General features: G+C 35.5%; 1 protein-coding gene across 6 annotated transcripts in view; it reads left to right on the forward strand.

The window, feature by feature from the left end:
• LOC129481027 (calcium uptake protein 1, mitochondrial) overlaps positions 1-22,260 on the forward strand; it is a 272,554-nt gene that overhangs the window by 95,866 nt on the left and 154,428 nt on the right. For 3 of the 6 annotated variants that reach the window (XM_055275815.2, XM_063637578.1, XM_055275814.2), the window contains exon 5: positions 2,741-2,784. In XM_055275815.2, the coding sequence (XP_055131790.1) occupies positions 2,741-2,784 (44 nt within the window). Of the gene's footprint in view, positions 1-2,740; positions 2,785-3,368; positions 3,537-11,707; positions 11,720-22,260 lie in introns of all 6 variants that reach the window. The other 3 variants (XM_055275811.2, XM_055275810.2, XM_055275813.2) reach the window with 2 other exon arrangements.

The raw sequence follows: 22,260 nt of genomic DNA on the forward strand, positions 1-22,260 counted from the left end.
CTTTTCTAGTCCCTCCCATTTACCCTATCCTTCCCAGCCTCTGGTATACCCTGTTCTACTTTCTACTTTTATGAGATCAACTTTTTCTGGCTTCCACGTAGGAATGAGAACATGCAGTGTTTAACTTTCTGTTCCTGGCTTATTTCATTTAACATAATGTCAACCAGTTGTATCCATGTTGCCTCAAGTGACAGAATTTCTTCCTTTCTACCTTTTTAAAGATGGCTGTTAGAAAATTTTAAATTACACATGTGACTTGCATTTGTTATTCACACTATATTTCTGTTGGACAGTGCTGATGCAATTAGTAAGCATATATCTGCCTTAGTTGATGTACCAGGTTTTACTTGTGAGACATCTGATTCTATTCTGATTCTCATGCTTTTGTAAGGAACCAGGAAGATTTTTTCCTGAAAATCTTTAGGATTTTTTTATCCTTGGTATTCTGAAATTTCACAAGCATACACTGAAGTGTGGGTAGTTTTTTTTGTTCAATATGCTTAGAACACTTGGTAAGGTCTTTTAGTTTGTCTCTCTATAGTTCTGAGAAAGTTTCTGCTAGTATTTTTTGGATTATTTTCTCCCTGTTTCTGAATGAGAAAGGTCCTGTAGGATACTAAACCTCTTGGATTGAGTCTCTGTTTTCTATAATTCTGTCTTATATTTTCTATTTTCTATCCTGCTGTCCTTTGGCAGTAGTTTGGGAGGTTATCTTATCCTCATCTTTTGACAGTATATTAAAAAATAGGGCTGGATGCGGTGGCTCATGCCTGTAATCCCAGCACTTTGGGAGGCTGAGGCGGGTGGATCACCTGAGGTTAGGAGTTCTAGACATGACCTTGTAGCCTGGCCAACCTGGCAAAACCCCATCTTTACTAAAAATACAAAAATCAGACAGGTATCGTGGCACACACCTGTAATCCCAGCTACTCGGGAAGCTGAGGCAGGAGTATCACTTGAACCCAGGAGGTGGAGGTTGCAGTGAGCCAAGATCGTGCCACTGCACTCCAGCTTGGGCGACAGAGCAAGACTCTGTTTCAAAATAAATAAATAAATAAAATAAAATAAAAAATAGGGGGAGACAGGCAATCAAAGTTTTAATTGTCTAGAACTCTTTCTTGTTCTCTGTTCTTTTATCAGAAGCCTGTTCTGATAAATATCAGCCTTTATGACTTACACTCTCTTAAATATCTGTCAGGTTGCAAATTAAAATTGTTTCTAACATTTCTTTCTGTGTCATAAATTATCTGTTTCTTTTATAGTCAATAGTTCAGTTTGTTTAGGGCTGGCTTCTGGAAGATGAGGCACATTTCAGATAAGAAGAATGTATAACCAAATGTTTAAATTAGAAATGCAAAAAGCTTTTTCTGGGAGCAATGATAATCTGATGATTGTAATACTGTGGGCATAGTGAGGTAAGGGCCTAAACTAGTGACAACTGAAAGAAAAGAACTGAATAATTATGCAAGAAAGTAAGTGTAACTGAGTACTAATTTCTCCACTCTCAAAACTCCCACAGCACCCTTTTATTGAACTAATTGTATGCTCCCTTGTAATGTTAATTATTATATCCGTATGTCTTTCTAACTAAATTGTGACTTTTCAAGGCAAGGACTGTTTCTTATTCATTCATTCTTTTACAGATATTTATTGATCAAGCACTGTTCTAAATGCTGGGGATAAAGCTATGTGCAAAGACAAAACTATCCCTGCCCTCAATGCCACCGAATATACTCACTTAATTTTTCACTGTGCACAGAATCCAAAGCTAGGTATTCCCAAGTAAATTTTTAAATTTGACCCAATTTTAAAAGGTCACTATTCACAATAGCAAAGAGTTGGAACCAACCCAAATGTCCAACAACGATAGACTGGATTAAGAAAATGTGGCACATATACACCATGGAATACTATGCAGCCATAAAAAATGATGAGTTCGTGTCCTTTGTAGGGACATGGATGAAACTGGAAAACATCATTCTCAGTAAACTATCGCAAGGACAAAAAACCAAACACCGCATGTTCTCACTCATAGGTGGGAATTGAACAATGAGAACTCATGGACACAGGAAGGGGAACATCACGCTCCGGGGACTGTTGTGGGGTGGGGGGAGGGGGGAGGGACAGCATTAGGAGATACACCTAATGCTAAATGACGAGTTAATGGGTGCAGGAAATCAACATGGCACATGGATACATACGTAACAAACCTGCACATTGTGCACATGTACCCTAAAACCCTAAAGTATAATAAAAAAAAAAAAAAAAAAAAAAGGTAATGTTAAGATGGTCTGTTTGTGTCTGTTTAGGTGTATAGCAATAGTTTTTTTTTTTTGGTATTTAATTATTTTCTTTGAACTTGATACAAAAAAAATTATGCATTCAGATTAAACTAACATTCCTTACCTTAATGAAAAGTAATATAGCACCTTGACATAATGAAAAGAGCACCACCTTGGGAGGAGTCCAGAGTTCTAACTGGACTCTACTGTTGAATAGGTTTGCACATTTTTACCTTCTTAGAGCCTTACTTTTCTGATATGTAAAATAAAAGGATTGGTATCTCTTAGCACTCACACTTTAAATCTGAAAATGGGGCAAAATATTCATTCCTGCGGCCTTTGAATAAATGTTTTGTACTTTTAATTGAATGACTGGAAACAAAACCAAGAGCTGTCATTTTATATATTTCACTTGAGTTATAATCAGTAGCTAAATGTTTTTTCCTTTTCTTTTACAGACTTGGGTCTGGATCAATATATAATAAAACGCTTTGATGGAAAGGTGAGCAAACTATGACACTTCTATACATATATCCTATCATTTACTAAGAAGATTTTTAAGTTCCTCTATAGTTATGTGTGAGAAATCACTGAATACCTGTTTATCTTATCAAAAGAGCATGCTTAGGGTTAGGGGGTCTGTGCCTCCACATACCTCTACAGAAAGAGGCAAAAGGTTCTGTATTTTTCCATGTAGGGTAACTCTCATGTATTGCCTGCTGTTTATATTAAGGGCTAATTCAGTGTTTGTTGACTTTTGAATGTTAACTCAATAGTCATCATAAAGATTAATAAGCCCCCCAATACTGTATTGGCATTTCTTACAAAACGCTTCCCTGATTTGACCTTTCTCAGGCTTTATGATAGTGTCTAGCAATAATCTTAACTAGAAAATTACAAAGGTCCTTGTAGTGCTTTTGTAATAATTATGAAGACCACTCCAGATTTGCCTATAAGTTTGCACTGTACTTATTTTTAATTATTTATACCTGAATAAATAATATAACAAATTATTCTTAGGTATAGAAAATGAGACTTTCAGTTTTATTATCTCATAAAGCAGTCAAACATGTTTTTTCCTTTCAGGCCAGATTCTCCAAAAAGAAAATATTACACAGGGTCAGAAAGAAAAGTAAAGGGTCAATTTTACAGAGGAGGAAGAAAGCACTTCAGAAAGAAGAAAGAGCCAGGCATGGTTCTACAAAGCACAATGAACAGGAAGTCAGAAGGAAAATCATGGAGTGGCTGGAAAAGGCAGGATCACAAAAGAGGGTCTAGATGGGGAGAGGTCAGAGTTAGTAGAAACTGATTTTGCAGAAATATGCCAATTCCTGCATTATTACATAAAACTCCATATCCTGGTAAGGTGGAGAGATAAGTGTTGAGCTCTTTTATACAAGTGAAAAGAATGAGTAGCTGCCTTAAGATTTGAGAGAGATCTCAGCTAAGGCCACCTGCCTAAAAGTTACCTTTCCTATTAAGGTGGCACAGTGCCTAAAATGCCTCCATCTGTGAATATCCTCTTTTTAAAGTCACATATTCTAAAAGAATGATCAAAAAGGAAAGGTGCTGAACTAGATGTTAGGAGACCTTGGCTCAAGGTCCTAACTCTGCTTTGGGACAGCTTCATCTTTTCTCTGATCCTTGTTTCTGCTTTATCTATAGTAAAGTACCCTATCCAATGTGAGGACTTACTGCAACATTTCTGATTTCAGAGTCTTTGGAGGGTCAGGTCCCTGTCTTACCTGTTTTTGTGTCACTCAGAGTCCAGCATGGGCCTGGCACACAGGAGGCAAACAATAAATGTTTAATGACTTGCAAAAAATCAACTACAGTAGTCAATCACATATTCCTTGATGGAGGTCTGACTCATTAAGTCAGTAATAACTTACAGCAAATTCATTTTAATAACTTTTTTTTGTTTGAGATGGAGTCTCGCTCTGTCGCCCAGGCTGGAGTGCAGTAGAGCAATCTCGGCTCACTGCAAGCTCCACCTCCTGGGTTCACACCATTCTCCTGCCTCAGCCTCCCGAGTAGCTGGGACTACAGGCTCCCACCACCACGCCCAGCTAATTTTTTTGTATTTTTAGTACAGATGGGGTTTCACTATGTTAGCCAGGATGGTCTCGATCTCCTGACCTCGTGATCTGCCCGCGTCAGCCTCCCAAAGTGCTGTGATTACAGGCGTGAGCCACCACGCCCAGCAATAAATAACTTTTTTTGGTTATTTGGAGAATCACTTGAACCCAGGAAGCAGAGGTTGCAGTGAGCCAAGATTATGCCATTGCACTCCAGCCTGGGCAACAGAGCGAGACTCCGTCTCAAAATAAAGAAAGGACTAAAAAAATAATAATAATAAAACCTTATGTAATGAATAAATTCATTTATTGTTTGATCAGTTTAAAAGTTTTCCATGTTTTTTCGTTATGTATGAAGTCTTTCGCTTGATAATTGTAACTGTCAGTACTTTCTCAACTGTCAGTCTTTTCATTTTTCTTTCTTTCTTTTTTTTTTTGAGATGGAATCTCACTCTGTCGCCAGGCTGGAGTGCAATGGCACCATCTCAGCTCACTGCAACCTCCGACTCCCTGGTTCAAGCGATTCTTCTGCCTCAGCCTCCTAAGTAGCTGGGATCACAGGCATGCACCACCACGCCCAGCTAATTTTTGTATTTTTACTAGAGACGGGGTTTCACCATGTTGGCCAGGATGGTCTCGATCTCCTGACCTCATGATCTGCCCGCCTTGGCTTCCCAAAGTTCTGGGATTACAGGTGTGAGCCACCATCATTTTTCTTTAGATCTTCATGACTCTTTTGTTCTCTCATTCAGAAAATCTTAATTCTTAAGTAGCTGCTTCTAGAATATATGAATTCTAAGACAATTTTCTGTTAAAAAAAAAGATGTGTGTAATGATATTATAGTAATTTTATGCATTATGGCCAGAAATGTAGTTAGAAAGCTAAACACCTAAGAGGAATTTCCTTTTAGACTTGGTTTGATTTTTAAATGGATAATTTTTTTCCCTCTCCGTTTTTTTTTAATTTGGAAGATAAACTATCTATTAAATGCTTAGAGAAAGAATTATTTACTTCTATTGTCTTAGCCCCCATTATCTTAACTTGTAGCACACCATTTAACAAAGTCCAAAATTTGACCAGTAACAAACACTAGCTTATAATTGAATTAAACTTCAGCCTTTTTATCATTGAAAGAACAAATGTAAAAATAATATTTTCCTGGGATGTTTTAAATTTGTACCCGAATAATGGAACCTCCAGATGCAAAATAGGAAAGAGTGGCCCAACTGATATTGACAAATTATTGGGTCGTTATTTCTTGTTTTGCTAAAATCTTTTTTTCCTGATCTGTTTAATTAACTAGAAGGTTCCCTGTAAGAAGTAAATGAGACATTACTATTTCAAGTGATAGTCAGTGAGAACTGAATTTAATTAAGCAGCTTTTGAATTTGTAGTTGAATCTTTTTCCAGAGCCCATTATTACTTTATGTTAATGGACGCTAATACTTTCAGAATACTAGCAATTTCCCTTGTAGGAAAGTTATGAAATACATTATTATTGGCACTTGCATAGTCTATTGCATTTCCAAACCATCTACTATCATAGGTCTTGTATAAAGAATGGTAACAGCTATGGTTACCACTGGTTTTAAGAATATGTTTCGTAGATAAGTGATATTATTTTGAAAATATGAGATTAGGTTTAAAAGTTTAAAACTTCAAATCTTGAAAGAGTTCGGATTTTCTCTTAGAAGACATTTGAAAATTATTATCGCTTATTAGCATTATTATAGAGATGGTAATACAAAATATATTCTGGCATTATTATTATTATTATTATTATTATTATTATTATTATTATTTTGAGATGGAGTTTCGCTCTTGCCATCCAGGCTGGAGTGCAATGGCGTGATCTCGGCCCACTGCAACCTCTGCCTCCTGGGTTCCCAAGCGATTCTCCTGCCTCGGCCTTCCGAGTAGCTAGGGTTACAGGTATCCACCACCACGCCCGGCTAAGTTTTTTTGTATTTTTAGTAGAGACGGGGTTTTACCATGTTGGCCAGGCTGGTCTTGAACTCCTGACCTCAGGTAATCTGCCCACCTTGGCCTCCCGAAGTGTTGGGATTACAGGTGTGAGCCACCATGTCCGGCCGGCTTTTGTTTTAATGTAATATGTCATAGATTCTTTCTAAATGCACCTTCCTGTGTTGAATCCTATTTGTGGAAAAAAAAAAGCACCTTCCCCTAGTATCCATGTATTCTGCTAACAATTTGTCGATACAGTCATTTCATGAATTTGGATTATTTATTTAATGAAAACTATATTTTTTCTTTGTTTCATTTATCATCTTTTATGATTTTACCATCTAGTTGGCCTATAAAACAAAACAATTATTTCTAAGTGGAGGCTTTATTTTACATTATTGTGAAATATTTCTTTCATGTCATCATTTAGTTGCTCTCTTTTATTTGCATGATTTATTTCAAGTGGTTTGTAGCCTTCTTTATTTTCCCATTTTCTCTTACCCCTTTTTTCCCCTCAGCAAACCAAAGATAGAAATTGTATTTTGTATTTCCTGTTTCTATTGCATGTAATAGACAACTTTCTCCACATCAAACATCACTGTGTTTTCTTATAAAGTCACAGAATAAAATTTCCTGGTATAGATAAAATTGTTCCTTAAGCAAGGAATACCAGTTTCCGCAATGTTGGATACAATCCTCTTATGTCTTCTAAAAACTATAAAGTTTATACCCTATTTTCACGCAATAAAGTTGTCTATTGAAACTAATTATTCATTATCATCATACCACTATGTATTTCTTTTTTAGAGAATAGATTTGTTATTCTTTCCTACCTATTGATTCCCCTTTCCCCCAACCTCTACCTGAAAGTTTCAGAAATGCTGCCTCTGAATTGAGTTTTTTCCATTATTTGTAACTGCAGTCCCCTCAGAACCTTGACAATCTCTCAAACTTGGAAGAAAAAATTAATGTGTATTTTATTTCCACCTCCTTTATGTTATCTACAAGAATATTTGTTTACATGGAACAAGAAAACATTTTACATCAAATAAAAATGAAATATTATCCACATTTATCTGTAAAGAGATAAAAGTATAGTCAAAATCAAGAAAGGGAAGTATTGATTATAGTGTTTATAACAGACAATATGATTAGTAGAGGAACAGATGGAAGTCATAGTTGAAAATCAAAGCTTTAATATTACTACATTCTCTTTTACTAGGTGAAAGGTCTTTTTGAAAATATTAACAAATTAACTTTAAAATACCATTCCTTTTGGGGGAAATTGTTGGTTCTTCTAAAGAGAATATGAACACATTTTTTCCTATAATGTAATACTTCTTGGTGCTTTATTCCAGTTCTGATTGTTTATTTCTCAGATAAAATAAGACCCTAGAATAAGGTCAAGTGTAGTTTTACTCCTTGACATATATAGTAAGTTAAGAAATTTTCTGTCTTTTAAGAGTTAAATGTATTGAAGATTGAGGAAATGTAAATTAGGACATAGGGTACTAAAAGTCTCATGGGACAGGGTTTGATGAATTCTCCACATTTATTTGAACTACTCTAGTCAAATTTAGATAACAGGTTATAATGTGACATGTAATTCTGCATTGTTAATTAGCCATGTCTTTCTTTCCCTCTCTCTCTTGGCTTCCGGAGACCTGAAACCACTCAAGTGGAAATTCTTGGTTGATTAATATATTTATCCAGGTTTTTGGCTAAATATGAATATGTAAATATAATTTTGTTAGTCTTCTTGTTATCTGTGTTTTCATTTGCCCTATCCCATTTTTAAAGTAGGGTATATAGTTTATGTTTTCTTTTTCTTTATATAGGGAAATTCTTGCCTTAAAAATACTGTAACAGATGCCAAGGGAATAAAAGTATTTCTTTGAAGCCAGAAGTTCCTCACAGATATTTCAAAGTCACATGTTACTTTGGGCATGATGACTGGGCCCTTTTTTAAAACCCCATTTTCACTCATTGGTTGTCAGTGGTTTTTTTTTTGGTTTAAAGTGAAATTTCTGGGCTAGACCCAGAGGCTCAGGCCTGTAATCGTGGCACTTTGGGAGGCCGAGGCAGGCGGATCACTTGAGGTCAGGAGTTCGAGACCAGCCTGGCCGATATGGTGAAACCCCATCTCCACTAAAAATCTAAAAATTAGCTGGGCATGGTGGTGCACACCTGTAATCCCAGCTACTCGGGAGGCTGAGACAGAGAATAGCTTGAACCTGAGAGGTGGAGGTTGCAATGTGCTGAGTTGGCATCACTGCACTCCAGCCGGGCAACAGAGCAAGACTCCGTCTCAAGAAAGAAAAGAAAGAAAAGTGAAATTTCTAGTGCTTGACTGTATTTGTCTTGTGGGAATTATCGCCAATAATAACAAGCTTTTTGAGTGCTTATTATGTTCCAGGCTTACACATAATTACTCATTTAGTGCACACAACCACTATCTTAAGCTGTCTATTTTTATCATCATTTTACGGATTGAGAAAATAGGGGCTGGGCATGGTGGCTCACGCCTGTAATCCCAGTGCTTTAGGAGGCCACTTGAGCTCAGGAGTTCTGGACCACCCTGGGCAACATGGCAATAGCCCTTCTCTACAAAAAGTACAAAAAGTTGCCAGGTGTGGTGACGCATGCCTATAGTTTCAGCTACTCAGGAGGATAAGGTCGGGTGACTGCTTGAGTCCAGCAGGTAGAGGCTGCAGACTGCGCCACTGCACTTCAGCCTAGGCGACAGAGTGAGACCCTGTCTCCAAAAAAAAAAAAAAAAAAACAAAGAAAAGAAAAAGTACAGAAAAGATAAGTAACTAGCCTAAAATCATATAGCTAGGATTCCAAATTCTCTTGAACACTATGTGATGCCACCTTCTGAATGTCTAATCCAGTTGTCTATATGACCTTTTATTAAAATTTTACTGCCTTAATACTGTTTGCTCAAAAAAAAACCTTGATGTTTCAGTTTCTTTTTGGTAAGAGTTGAAGTTAATCTTTTCTGCTTTGACAAAGTACAGCTAGAAATTCATACTAACCTGAGAAACCACATAACACTTCATTTTATAGAAAGAAAATATGGGATATATACATTTTAATACCTGAATTTAAAAATCAGAATATCAATTTTACTGTTATTGGCTCCATTATTGTTTCATATACCATGAGCACCACTTGACATTTTCAGAAGTGCTTTCTTTTTTTTTTTTTTTTCTGAAGCCATTACTCTTAAAGTAAGCACTGTCACCTGTATTTGAAAACTTGGATCTTTGCTGATTATAATCAGGGTTTTTTTTTTTTTGAGCAAAGAGTATTAGGTAAGGTAGTAAAATTTTTAAGAGGTTGTATACACAACTGGATTAGGCATAGGAAAGGCGGTATCATGTAGTGTTTAAGACAATTTGGAATCCTGTCTCTACAATTTACTATTATAAACTAAATAATTTATTAACTCTTTCAAATATTGATTAATTTTATGTTAAATATAGCATCATTTGAATGGAGCTGCCCATTATAGTCTTTAGACAAGCAAAATTTAGGATGTAATTAATTTACTGGCCGGGTGCAGTGGCTCATGCCTATAATCCCAGCACTTTGGGAGTCCGAGGCAGGCAGATCACTTGAGGTCAGGAGTTCGAGACCAGCCTGACCAACATGGTGAAACCCTAACTCTACTAAAGATACAAAAATTAGCCAGGCTTGGTGGCAGGCGCCTGTAATCCCAGCTACTTGGGAGGCTGAGGCAGGAGATTCACTTGAACCCGGGAGGCGGAAGTGCAGTGAGCCAAGATTGCACCACTGCACTCCAGCATGGTCAACAGAGTGAGACTCTGTCTCAAAAAAAGAATGTAATTAATTTACAAAAGTGAATTGAGGAACAAATTCAACATTTCATATCCTTTCACACCTGCTGGAATTTTCTGTTTTATTTTTAGTTACAGATTTTGCCGTCTTCCTTCTTTCCCATCCAAAGTTCTTTAAATTATTTTAAAAACATTTACTCAGTTTTAGCTCCTCTTTCAAATTAGCAACTTTAGTTCTTTTCTACATACCATAACCCTAAAAAAAAAATATCTGGCTTTGGTATCTGAAATATTTTCCAAGCCATTTCCATTTTGAGTATCTCAGTACTCTGTTTGGCAGCTGTGTGTAAATGGTTAGTAGATGTTATAAAGTATGCTGAATTGGTATGAAAAACATAGTCTTGTGGATTGCTGAACTTCTTTATGTGTACTAGAGTGGGATGAAGAGTGTGGACTTTGGATATAGACAGTCCTGTATTTAAATATAGGCTCTCCCACATAGTTGATGGGTAACCTTGAGCAAGAGACCAGTTAACCTGTCAGTTACATTCTCAGTAAAATTGGGACAATAGGTAAAGTATCTAGCTCTACAAATTATAGCTATTTTGCATGACTTTGAGCCCTTTACTCAGTTTATGAAAGGAGTTCTCTGCTATCATATATATGATTTTCTTTCTTCGTTTACGTGAAAAGCTGCAGACTAGTATTTGTTCTCTCCACTGTCCTTTCCTTCCCAGTTTAATTAGCTATAAAAATCTCCTGTGCTATCTCTGTAATGAGCAACTAGCCCAGGTTAAATACCAAGTCCATTAACTAAAGAGAGGCCTCCAGTTCGATTTCACATATCGGAGTTGTCCTGTGTTCACAGTGATTCATCTCATTCCTGTGCCGTAAAATCCCTTGGGCTCTGTCACATAAGTTCCAGCTGTAGGCTTGTAAATTGTTAATAGCATCTATTTTTCAGTCAAGAAATTTTACAATGCTATTCAGTGTGGTTAGAATAGGATGGTAAATATAGGTCAAATTTTATTTCCTGGTCAGTGAAGTTTATTTATTGAAAAAAATCTTTAAAACCATTTGCTATTTGAAAATAGTTTGGAGTGGTACCCAGCTAAATTAGCTAACAACAACTGCTTGTCCAAATGCCAGCCTTCAGGATGACTGTTTTTTTTTTTTTTAATACCAGTGTGGATATCACTTTATTTAATGCAGCATAATTTTGGAGGAGATCTTTTTCTAAGGAGCCATTCTGTACTCTTTCTTAAGTAACTAATTATCTGAACTCATCCATATTTGATTGCCTATATTAGTATGAGTGGCAAAGCAACTATTTTGCCATGAAGTTAAAAAAATATTAAGAACTGGTAATGAGACATCCTTGTTTTGTTTTGTGCCTACCAGATAATATCTAAAACATTTCTATGTATTCCTCATTTCCTACTTCCAGGTGTTCAGTGATATTATTACAGGTTTTAACTGTTTCTTTGTATATTATGTTTTGTGACATGTATATTTGATCGGTTTGTTCATATAATCAAACAATGTCAATGTTTTTTCTTTTTCTCATCTTCTGATTAGGATTTCTGGCAGGTACTGACTCAGCAGCATGTGCTTTAAATTACTTAATGCTCCAAAATCCATAGTAATGCTTCAGGAACAAAGGTTCAGTGCATGATGCATATGTCCTTGCCCTGCTCCCTTCAGAATGATTTCGTTCCTGTCACTTTAAATTAACATACTTTATCTTTAATATGACAATCCAAGCACTGCACAAGTCCTTGAGAATTTGATACGCAGCATGATTTAAAAGGAAGTTTTAATGTTATATGTTACACAAAAGGTTAAGAAATTTTGTTTTAATCACTCTTATTAAGTATAAGAGATACTTAATTAACTGAGTCACTTAAATAGTCTTACTTGGAGGCTAGGTCTGGTGGCTCATGCCTGTAATCCCAGCACTTTGAGAGGCAGAGGCAGGAGGATCGCTTGAGCAACCAGGAGTTCATGACCAGCCTGAGCAACATAGCAAGACCTCATCTCTATGAAAACATTTAAAAACAGTAGTAGTCCTAGCTACTCAGGAGGCTGACGTGGGAAGATCGCTTGATCCCAGGAGTTGGAGGTTATAGTGAGCTAAGATTGTGACACTACTCCAGCCTGGGTGACGGAGTGAGACCCTGTCTCTAAAACAAAAACAAAAAAGTCTTATTTGGGATATTATGTTCCTACTTGAACTGTAACAGGACTGATGAAACAACAGTAACTTCAAGTTAAAAATTAATCTTTTTTTCTTTTGAAATTTCTTACATAATAAATACAAATAAGCAGTTGCTTGGTTGCACTTTGCTCAGTAAAATGGCTTAAGGGGAAACAAATGGGACACCTAGAAAGACTTTATTATTTTGCTTTTCTGAGCTAATCAATGACTTTAACTTGGAAAAGCAACTAAATATTTGGAGAAAACCATGAAAAGAATATATACTTACAGGCTGGCCAAGGAGATCTTCAAGGACACTCCTAAAGGTACTTTTTAAATTGATCTTTGAAGGCTTGGGCTCTTTAATGGTAGTTTATAAATTATTAAAATTTATTCATTAAAATATTACTCTCATTTCTGGTGGTTGGCAGTCCTAAAAATATAAATTAAACTGAGTTGTAATTAAATATAAATTAAGCTGAATTATAAACATCTTTTTGTTTAAAATAACTAATACAACTAACGAAGACCATAGGGTGCTCTTTATTTTTACAGTACATTTTTTCTATACTCCTTTGTTTGAAAAATGGGGTGTAATTTTTGGTAGTCCCTCTTACCAAACCCTCAAATTAGGTATCTTATTATTGGTACAATAGATTATCTTCCTAAATACCTTTACCTTTAACTGCATTCTGAACCAAACCAACAAATACATTAAAAATTATGTCAGAATAATGTATGGGCGATTCCATTATCAATGTTTCTAATCCTGAGAATTCGATTTTAGAACAGCCATGGAACAAACATCATACAGAGTACCGAGTAGATCAGACGAGATACTAACACCTGTGATTGAGGCCAGCCACTTCCAGTTCTCTAATTATGGTAGGACAGTTTGTAGCGGGTAGCTAAAAACTCTTCCTCTCCTTTAATAATTGTATGGCTTACGGCTGGAAGATTTAAAATGGCTGGACTTGGTTAGGTATCCTTACTAATTAGGAATAGATTAGAGAGGCAGGAGTTGGTAAGTGCTTAAAAGTCTCTGGAATCTGCAGCATTAAGTAGTCAACCACATTAGGTGACAAAAGAGCACCAGTCTTCTTTAAACTTTCACTATTTAAGGTAATGTCCTTGGTTGATCAGGGATTCAAAATCAAGCTTTTCTGCATTCTTAAGGCTATCTTATGAATAAACTTTTTACATTAAAGAATAATAATAAACCTTTTTCTTAGGTAGTGGGAGAATTGTTTACCTACATTGTGTTCTATGAATATCACTCATTTTGGTGACACTAGTATGAATCCTTTAAGCTTCCAAAGGTCAATGAACAGTTACTTTGTAGAAGAGGCATTTCTTGCTTGCTTCTTTGCAGTGACTTGTTCTTTGCATGCTAAGTTTCTATTGCCTGTGGAAAGTCTGGGATCATTTTGTTTTCCTGGTAGCATAGAATGCTGTTCTTCAGATGCAGTTTATTAATGCTGTCAAATACTTAGACTGCTGTGAGGAGTATCCATAATGTCTCTTTCCAGTCTCTGAGTTCCACCACTACTAAAGTTTGTTAATCTAACCCATGTGTTTGATTATTCAAGTTGAGAAAATAAATAATAATGCAATCATTAAGTGTGCCAAAGGAGGGTGTAGTTTTACTTAGTTGTCTCAAATATTCAGACGCCTATTAAAATATCTTTAAATCCATTTTTATTTTAGATTATGTTGTATTTGAATTTGGGATCAGTGAACCCATTTGATCTATCATTGTTGATTTGAAAACATAAACATGACTAACCATTGCATTTCTTACACCTTCATCTTTAGCTTTTTCATCATAAAACAAGATTCAAAAATCACTTTGCTATCAGAGAACTTTCCTTAGTTCCAGGCCAACTTCTTTTTTCTTACATTTTGGCACATTCTAGCATGTTTAAGGTCACACAAATAAAGTTCTATAAGAGTATACTAAACAAGTTATTTCTTCTTCTATTCTGGTAAAACGAGTTCTCAACTTAGCCTGACTATCTATTTATAATCTTTGGTTGTAGGGAATGTGTGAGGATAGTCCTTTATTTGCATATTTGTTTTTGGCATGATGTATTTTTTAAAATTCTAAACTTGAATAAAAAACTTCACCAATTACAGATTAATCTAACATTTGTTAATTAAAAATTATAAAGAACATTACACTCTTGAAGTGATGCACATTTCAAAATGATTGAAATATGCATTTGAGTAAGTGAAAGCCTTAAAAAAAATGTGCACCTATATCATTGGCTTGGACTTTCCTCTTCAACTTCAAGTTAACTTAGTGAATACAAACTAAGCCCCAAGGTAAATATTTTATGGTAGTGTACTATTTCAAAAATATTCAGTCCCGATTAACATTTTCCAGAAATTGTGAACAGTATAGATACCCAGTGTGTTCCTGTGCAGTTGATACAATGTAACATATAATGATTCATGACATGGGCTCTGGAGTCTCCTGCCACTTAATGGTATTGTCACCTTTGGCTACTTATGTGACTTCTCTAACCCTGAGTTTTCTTATCTATAAAGTGCAGATAATAATATGCAATGAGGACTTAAAGAGATAATGCAAATATAAAGTACCTAGCACAGTGCCTGGCATTTACTAAAGAGAATAAATCAAATGAGATGCTGACACCTGTAATTGAGGTCAGCCACTTCCAGTTCATATACTTCCAGAATATGCGAAGTATAATGCTTAAGTTTTTCATGGTCTTTAATGGTGTCTTTAATGGTCATTGGTGCTTAAGGGATACCTGTAAATGTTTGTTTGCTTTCAAAATTGCTTTTAAAATCCTTCATCAACACAGTTTCTTGGGAGGTGATAGTTACTAAAGCAGTTTAGATCAAGGTTGTGAACGGTGATCCTCAGAGTGAAACTTTAATTTTTGTTCTTATGATGCATTTTTTTCTTATACAAATTTTTTCTAAGTGAAAGAAGGTGAAATCACTATATTGACTTATTTTTCAAGATTTTTACTTGAGATTGTTTTTACATTAAGTGGTAGAGACACCTTTTGTAACCCAAGTGACTAAAACCAACACTGCTGCTGATCTCAGGGCGTTCTTTTTAGCACCGATCCATTTGAGTGGCCAAAGTTCAAAATTAAATTCTTAGATTTACATAGCAGATAATCAAGTCATAAAACATAGATTCCCCTGCTCAAAGCTGCTTTGAAGCTAGTATGCAGAAATAACATGCTAGAGTTGAAGATTTTCTCCTTCTAGAGTTTTGATAATACCTCATTCAGATACTGAGGATTAAAACAAACCTTTTCAGTAAAGTTGTATCATTTCCTTAAAGTTAATGCCATTCCAGTAGACTTTTAAAATGTTTTATTATTGCTTTTTAATCAAATCATCTGCCACTGTGTTTTAAAAACATCTTCATTTGTACCATCTTCTCTGAAGCCATCTAGTTAATGAGATAAGAAAACCTTTGCATTCCAGGTATTTGGAATTGTTCTCACAGCTGAGGTGGTTAGAATTGGGACTGAAAAGAGAATTGCTTTCTGGCATAGTGAAGTTTACAGTATCTTAAGCATTCACCTTCCAGTTTGTTGCACAGTAATTTATGTATGTTTGCCTCAAATGCGATACTACCTTTGAAAAGCTTAGAAGAAAATTTGAGTCAGAAGGAGGAATCATAAACTACTTCAAATTAGAAACATTTTGATTTCATTGTTGTCTGATATATCCCCAAATTCTACCCTTCTTCAAGTTCAGAGATGGGGTGGGGAATGAGAATAACATATTTTAGCCGTGCAACATTTTTAATTTGATTGGAAATAGTGTGATTGTTTAAGATTGATGTTTTACCAAGGCTTTGGCATCAATCCATGCACCAACTAGATAATGAAGTGAAAGCATTAATTGCATGGGAATATTGCTGAATTTTCTCTTCCTTTCTAACACCCCACCACATACTTTGACCCCAACCTTAGATAGAAATACTATTTGTCATTTGGAAATGATATGCCAAAATTGTATTTTCCAGAAGAAGCATATTATCATTAATTTGTTTTTGATGTACAACCTCAAATATTACTCAAGGGATTTAGATAGACTTTGAATGTATTTCAGCAATGTAGTGAAATATTAATACTAAAATAATCCAAAGATTTCAGCCCCATAAAGGATGATGCTTTAATTTAAATAGTAAAGCTGTGTTCTTCATCAGATTTTCTATATGCCAAAGATGTTTTGAATTTCTGGATGATATGTAAACATTGATTTTGCAGACATAGTCCATTAACTTCTATTAACTAGAAAAAGCTTTTTTGAACTTTATAACTTGAAAATTAGATCTTAACTAGAAGAAATAAGTTTCTAGATGTGATTTTTCTCTTTGGCTTCATATACTTGAGTCCCAGAAGGCAAAATTACTAACCATATTTTGATCCACCCTGTAACTAGCTAGGATTTACTGTTTGAGCACACTTAGCACTCATGAGTCTGGAAATCCCAGTCCCAGTGCCCCTCATGGCACTGGCAACTTTAACCATGTATTTTATAAGTTTATATGATTGGTCAGAAACTAAAGTGTGAGTGCTTCTGCATAAAGTCATCTGGTACAACAATCTAGGTTTTTGACTCACTGTGAAGCGTACCAATTACACATGTGTAGTGTATAATTTGCTATATAATAAGTTTACTTTCAAGTCTTTCTGCTTATCTAAAAAATGAAAATATCCAGGATATGGTGCAGTTGAGATCAATACCAGAAACCTATAATAATGTCCATTTGCCTTTACTTGAGATCAGTAATTTGAATGGGTTGGTGATACTGTACCTATAACTACATTTTAAATTTTGAAATAAATAAGATCTAAGACTAGGTCATATCAGTGAATAGTAAAACAGTTATATTTTGTTAATTTAAGTTAGTGAGCACATTGCTTTAAAATATTTTGCATAATTTTCTTCTCTAAGAAGAGGTAACATTGGTCAGTAAATTAAATAGAAATGCTATTCTTGTCATTTGACCTGCATTCTGCTTCCATACCCTTAATTTCAGAGATTCAAGTGATTGGAATCAAGTTTGAAATGTAACTTCTAAGCTGCATAAAACAACATAATGTATACTGAAGGACTGCTAGAGTCTTACCTCAGGAACTTGAAGGTGAAACAAATTTCTCACAGACCCTTACTAAATTTTTTTTAACTGAACTGATAATTTATTACCTAATCTCACATTATATACCCTTACAATAGAATTGAAGTGTGTTCTATTTCTTTCAACTTTTATATTAAAAAATTTCTTTCTTATAGTTTATTATATTTGAATTTACTACATATATTGAATTAAATATAAATTCTTAGGTTATACTTTCTAGTAAAAATTACATATTAATATGTGTATTAATAACAAAAATTTTTTAAAAAAAGAAAACACACCAGGCACGGTGGCTCACGCCTGTAATCCCAGCACTTTGGGAGGCCAAGGCAGGAGGATCACTTGAGGTCAGGAGTTTGAGACCAGCCTGGCCAACGTGGTGAAACCCTGTCTCTACAAAAAAATACAAAAATTAGTTGGGTGTGGTAGCACATGCTTGTAATCCCAGCTACTCAGGAGGCTGAGGCAGGAGAATCGCTTGAACCCGGGAGGCAGAGGTTGTGGTGAGCTGAAATCTCACCGTTGCACTCAAGCCTGGGGGACAGAGCAACACTCCATCTTAGGAAAAAAAAAAAAAGAAGAAGAAGAAGAAAAGAAAACAACAACAACAAAGTAACAAAAAATTAAAATAACTACTTCTGGGGCAGTGAGAGAAAATGAACATTATTACCAGTCTGATAAGATTATGTTCTCCTTGGAATGTGCCTCCATATCACCCCTGAAGTGTATAAGTGGTGTTTGCTTAGGGGAAAGAATGACTTAAAATTTAGTAAAAGATTAAACACCATCCAAAAGATTAAATGAAGGATCATTTTACTTGACATTTTCTTTCTTTTTTAAAAAAAAAAAAAAAAAGTTTTATTTCCATAGGTTTTTGGGGAACAGGTAGTATTTGGTTCCATGAGTAAGTTCTTTAGTGGTGATTTGTGAGATTTTGGTGCACCCATCAGCTGAGCAGTGTACACTGAACCCAATTTGTAGACTTTTATCCCTCACCCCCTCACCCTTCCCCCCACCCCCAAGTCGCCAAAGTCCATTGTATCATTCTTATGCGTTTGGATCTTCATAGCTTAGCTCCCATTTATGAATGAGAACATACAATGTTTAGTTTTCCATTCTTGAGTTACTTCATTTATAATAATAGTCTCCAGTCCTATCTAAGTTGCTGCAAATGCCATTAATTCGTTCCTTTTTATGGCTGAGTAGTATTCCATCGTATACATATTCCACAGTTTGTTTATCCACTTATTTATTGATGGGCATTTGGGCTGGTTCCACGTATTTGCAATTGTGAATTGTGCTGCTATAAATATGCGTATGCAAGTATCTTTTTTGTATAATGACTTCTTTTCCTTTGAGTAAATACCCAGTAGTGGGATTGCTGGATCAAATGGTAGAATCAGGTCTTTGGTTTTAAAACACCAGCTAAGAAGCAGCCATAGGCACAGAATAATCTAAAAGTTTGTTTTCTAGTAACTCCTATTTCCTCCCAAATTTTGACATATTTATTTGATGTTCTTCCTAGCTTTGAGTAACTTGGATCAAATTTGAGGGTTTTATGATAATTTTTGTGTCTGTAATTACTATGTCATGAATTTTGTAAGAATCTTCCTCAGAGTTTTGGATACTCTATAAATTCACTTATAAATTCTTAAGAGTTAGTAAATAGATACATAATCCTAAATTTACCTGAACCACTCTTTAACAAGAGCATGCCTCTGAAAACATACAAGTAACTTCTCTCCCTCTCTACTTCTTTACCACCCCAACTGCAAAAGCATGGAAGAACAATGTAGACCTTTTTACTAAAGAATTAGAAACAGCACATCACAAAACGACATATAGACCAATGGAACAGAACAGAGACCTCAGAAATAACACCACACATCTACAACCATCTGATCTTTGCAAAACCTGACAAAAACAAGCAATGGGGAAAGGATTCCCTATTTAATAAGTGGTGCTGGGAAACCTGACTAGCCATATGCAGAAAACTGAAATTGGACCTCTTCCTTACACCTTATACAGAAATTAACTCGAGATGGATTAAAGACTTAAATGTAAGACCTAAAACCATAAAAACCCTAGAAGAAAACCTAGGCAATACCATTCAGGACGTAGGCATGGGCAAAGGCTTCATGACTAAAACACCAGAAGCAATGGCAACAAAAGCCAAAATTGACAAATAGGATCCAATTAAACTAAAGAGCTTCCACACAGCAAAAGAAACTACCATCAGAGTGAACAGGAAACCTTCAGAATGGAAGAAAATGTTTGCAATGTATCCATCTGACAAAGGGCTAATATCCAGAATTTACAAGGAACTTAAATAAATTTACAAGAAAAAAATAACCCCATCAAAAAGTGGGTGAACGATATGAACAGACACTTCTCAAAAGAAGGCATTTCTGCGGCCAACAAACATATGAAAAAAGCTCATCATCACTGGTCATTAGAGAAATGCAAATCAAAACCACAATGAGATGCCATCTCATGCCAGTTAGAATGGCAATCATTAAAAAGTCAGGAAACAACAGATGCTGGAGAGGATGTGGCAAAATAGGAACGCTTTTACATTTATTATATATTTTAATTTTGTAATGATCAGAATGAAATACTACTCAGCAATAAAAGTGAACTACTGATGATTACAGTGTGGATGAATCTTCCCCACATTATGCTGAGCCAAAGAAGCAGGACACCAAAGTATATACTAGTGATACCATTTATATCAATTTCTAGAACAGGCAAAACTCATCTATGGTGAAGATATGGTAGGAATTTATTATGGAGGGGCATAAAAGAACTTTCAGAAGTGATGGAGATGTTCCATATCTTGATAAAGACGTGTATTATACATTAGATTTTTGCGTTTCAACATATGTAGATTTTCCTTAAAAAAGTAACAAATGTTGAACTCTAGATGATATAGTTTGTTTTCTGCAGAGATGGGATTAGCAGTTGTGAAACTACTTTTTGTGTATTCTAAGCTTGAATAAATATATTGATGATAATGGGAACCAGGTTTCTCATTTTTGGAGAAGGTAGTAACAAGTGTATGAGGGATAAGACTAAATTGTATCCTAGAAAGGAATTATAGGTATCAACATGAATTCATAGTTTGTGATAGCTAGATATGAATCTAATCACAAAGAAACATCAGCCTAATTCAAAATGAGAGATATTCTACAATATAACTCACCTGCGCCTTTTAAAACTGTCAAGGTTAAGAAGTACAAAGAGATAAAAAATGACACAGCAGGGAACTCCAAAACCACATCCCGCCATTAAACCAAAAATTAAGCTGCCAAAAACTGTCAGTCAACTTGTTCAGATCTCTAGAATCTAATGAAAGACTTGAAACAACCAGGAGAATGCTTTAAAAGAAAGAAGCTGCTAAAATTTGTTCACAAAAGATTGCATTTTAACATACCTTGTGGCCACCCCAACTCCCCAGTGCAATGGCAGCCATAAGGATGGCGGCCCATGTTCCTGACGGAGCTTGCTTGTGTCAGAACGAGCAATGTGGATCATGTTCTTGGATGACTCTGGATGTGGGCATCAACCTGTCTGGTGGCTCCCTAAGGAATCAGCTTTGAGGCTTGCCTTTGTTTCACCTGCTTCAGAGCTTTTAGGGGACTGGGGCAGCATTTGTCAGAAAGATTTAAAGGTAAATAATACTCACTGTAGCAGCTGGGACAAGCAGCAGACAAACCAAATAGCCTGGGAAGGAAGAGGCTTTGTAAGGAGATACATGGGAGAACAAGTGATTTGAAATGCTTCACCATATACAGGGGGGTCTAGAAGGCTTAGGGTTGAATGAATGTTCAGAAGAAACCTTAGAAGATACTGAGCTTTCATGTCTGGCTGACATTTAAGCCCCATGCAAGCAGGAATCTTAAGGCTAAGAGAGAGTTGCAAATGGTCTTGCTAAGTAAGCACTGAAGAAATGCCCAATAGAGAGCCAATCTGAAAAGATCCAGAGAGCATTTTTCCCCCTTTGGCTCCAGGCATTTAAGGAAACCTGTCAAATCACTACTTGCTCACTAAGGTGAGCAGAGACTAGAGTGACGACCTATGACAAAGGTCACAGGTCTTTACGAGAAGAGTTTAATAAAGTCATTAAACAAACAACTGCAACCCACAGTAAGTAGCAACAACAAACCTGAGGAAGGGGAAGAATGCGATTTTGAGAGTTAACCACATTATAATATACAAAATGTCCAGTTTCAACAAGAAATTATGCATACATAGAAACAATAAATTACAGCCCAATCACAGAAAAAAAAAAAAATAGGAAGTATCCTTGAGGAGACAAAGACATTATATGTACTACTCAAAGACTTTAGATCAACTGCCTAAAGTATAGTTAAGTAGCTAAAAGGATGATGTATGAACTAACAGAAAATTTCAATAGATACATAGAAATTATTTAAAAGGTACCAAATAGAAGTTCTGGAACTGAAAAGTACAAGAGCTGAGTTGAAAAATTGACTAGAGGGATTCAACCAGCAAACTTGAGCGGGCAGAAGAAAGAATTAGTGAACTTAAAGATACAGGTCAATTAATGTTATCTAGTCTGAGGCAGAGAGGAAAAATAATGAAAAAAAGATGGACAGAGCTGAAGAGACTTATCCTTTAAAATGTTTATAGTGGTAAATTTTGTTATATGCATTTTACTGCAATTTTTTTTAAATTATAAAAATGTAAACGATGTGGTACTGGCATAAACACAGACAATGGGAGAAAATTGAGAGTCCAGAAATAAACCCACACATCTATGGTTAATTGAATTTC

This window comes from Symphalangus syndactylus, chromosome 4 (assembly GCF_028878055.3).
Source record: "Symphalangus syndactylus isolate Jambi chromosome 4, NHGRI_mSymSyn1-v2.1_pri, whole genome shotgun sequence".
Lineage (NCBI taxonomy): Eukaryota > Metazoa > Chordata > Mammalia > Primates > Hylobatidae > Symphalangus > Symphalangus syndactylus.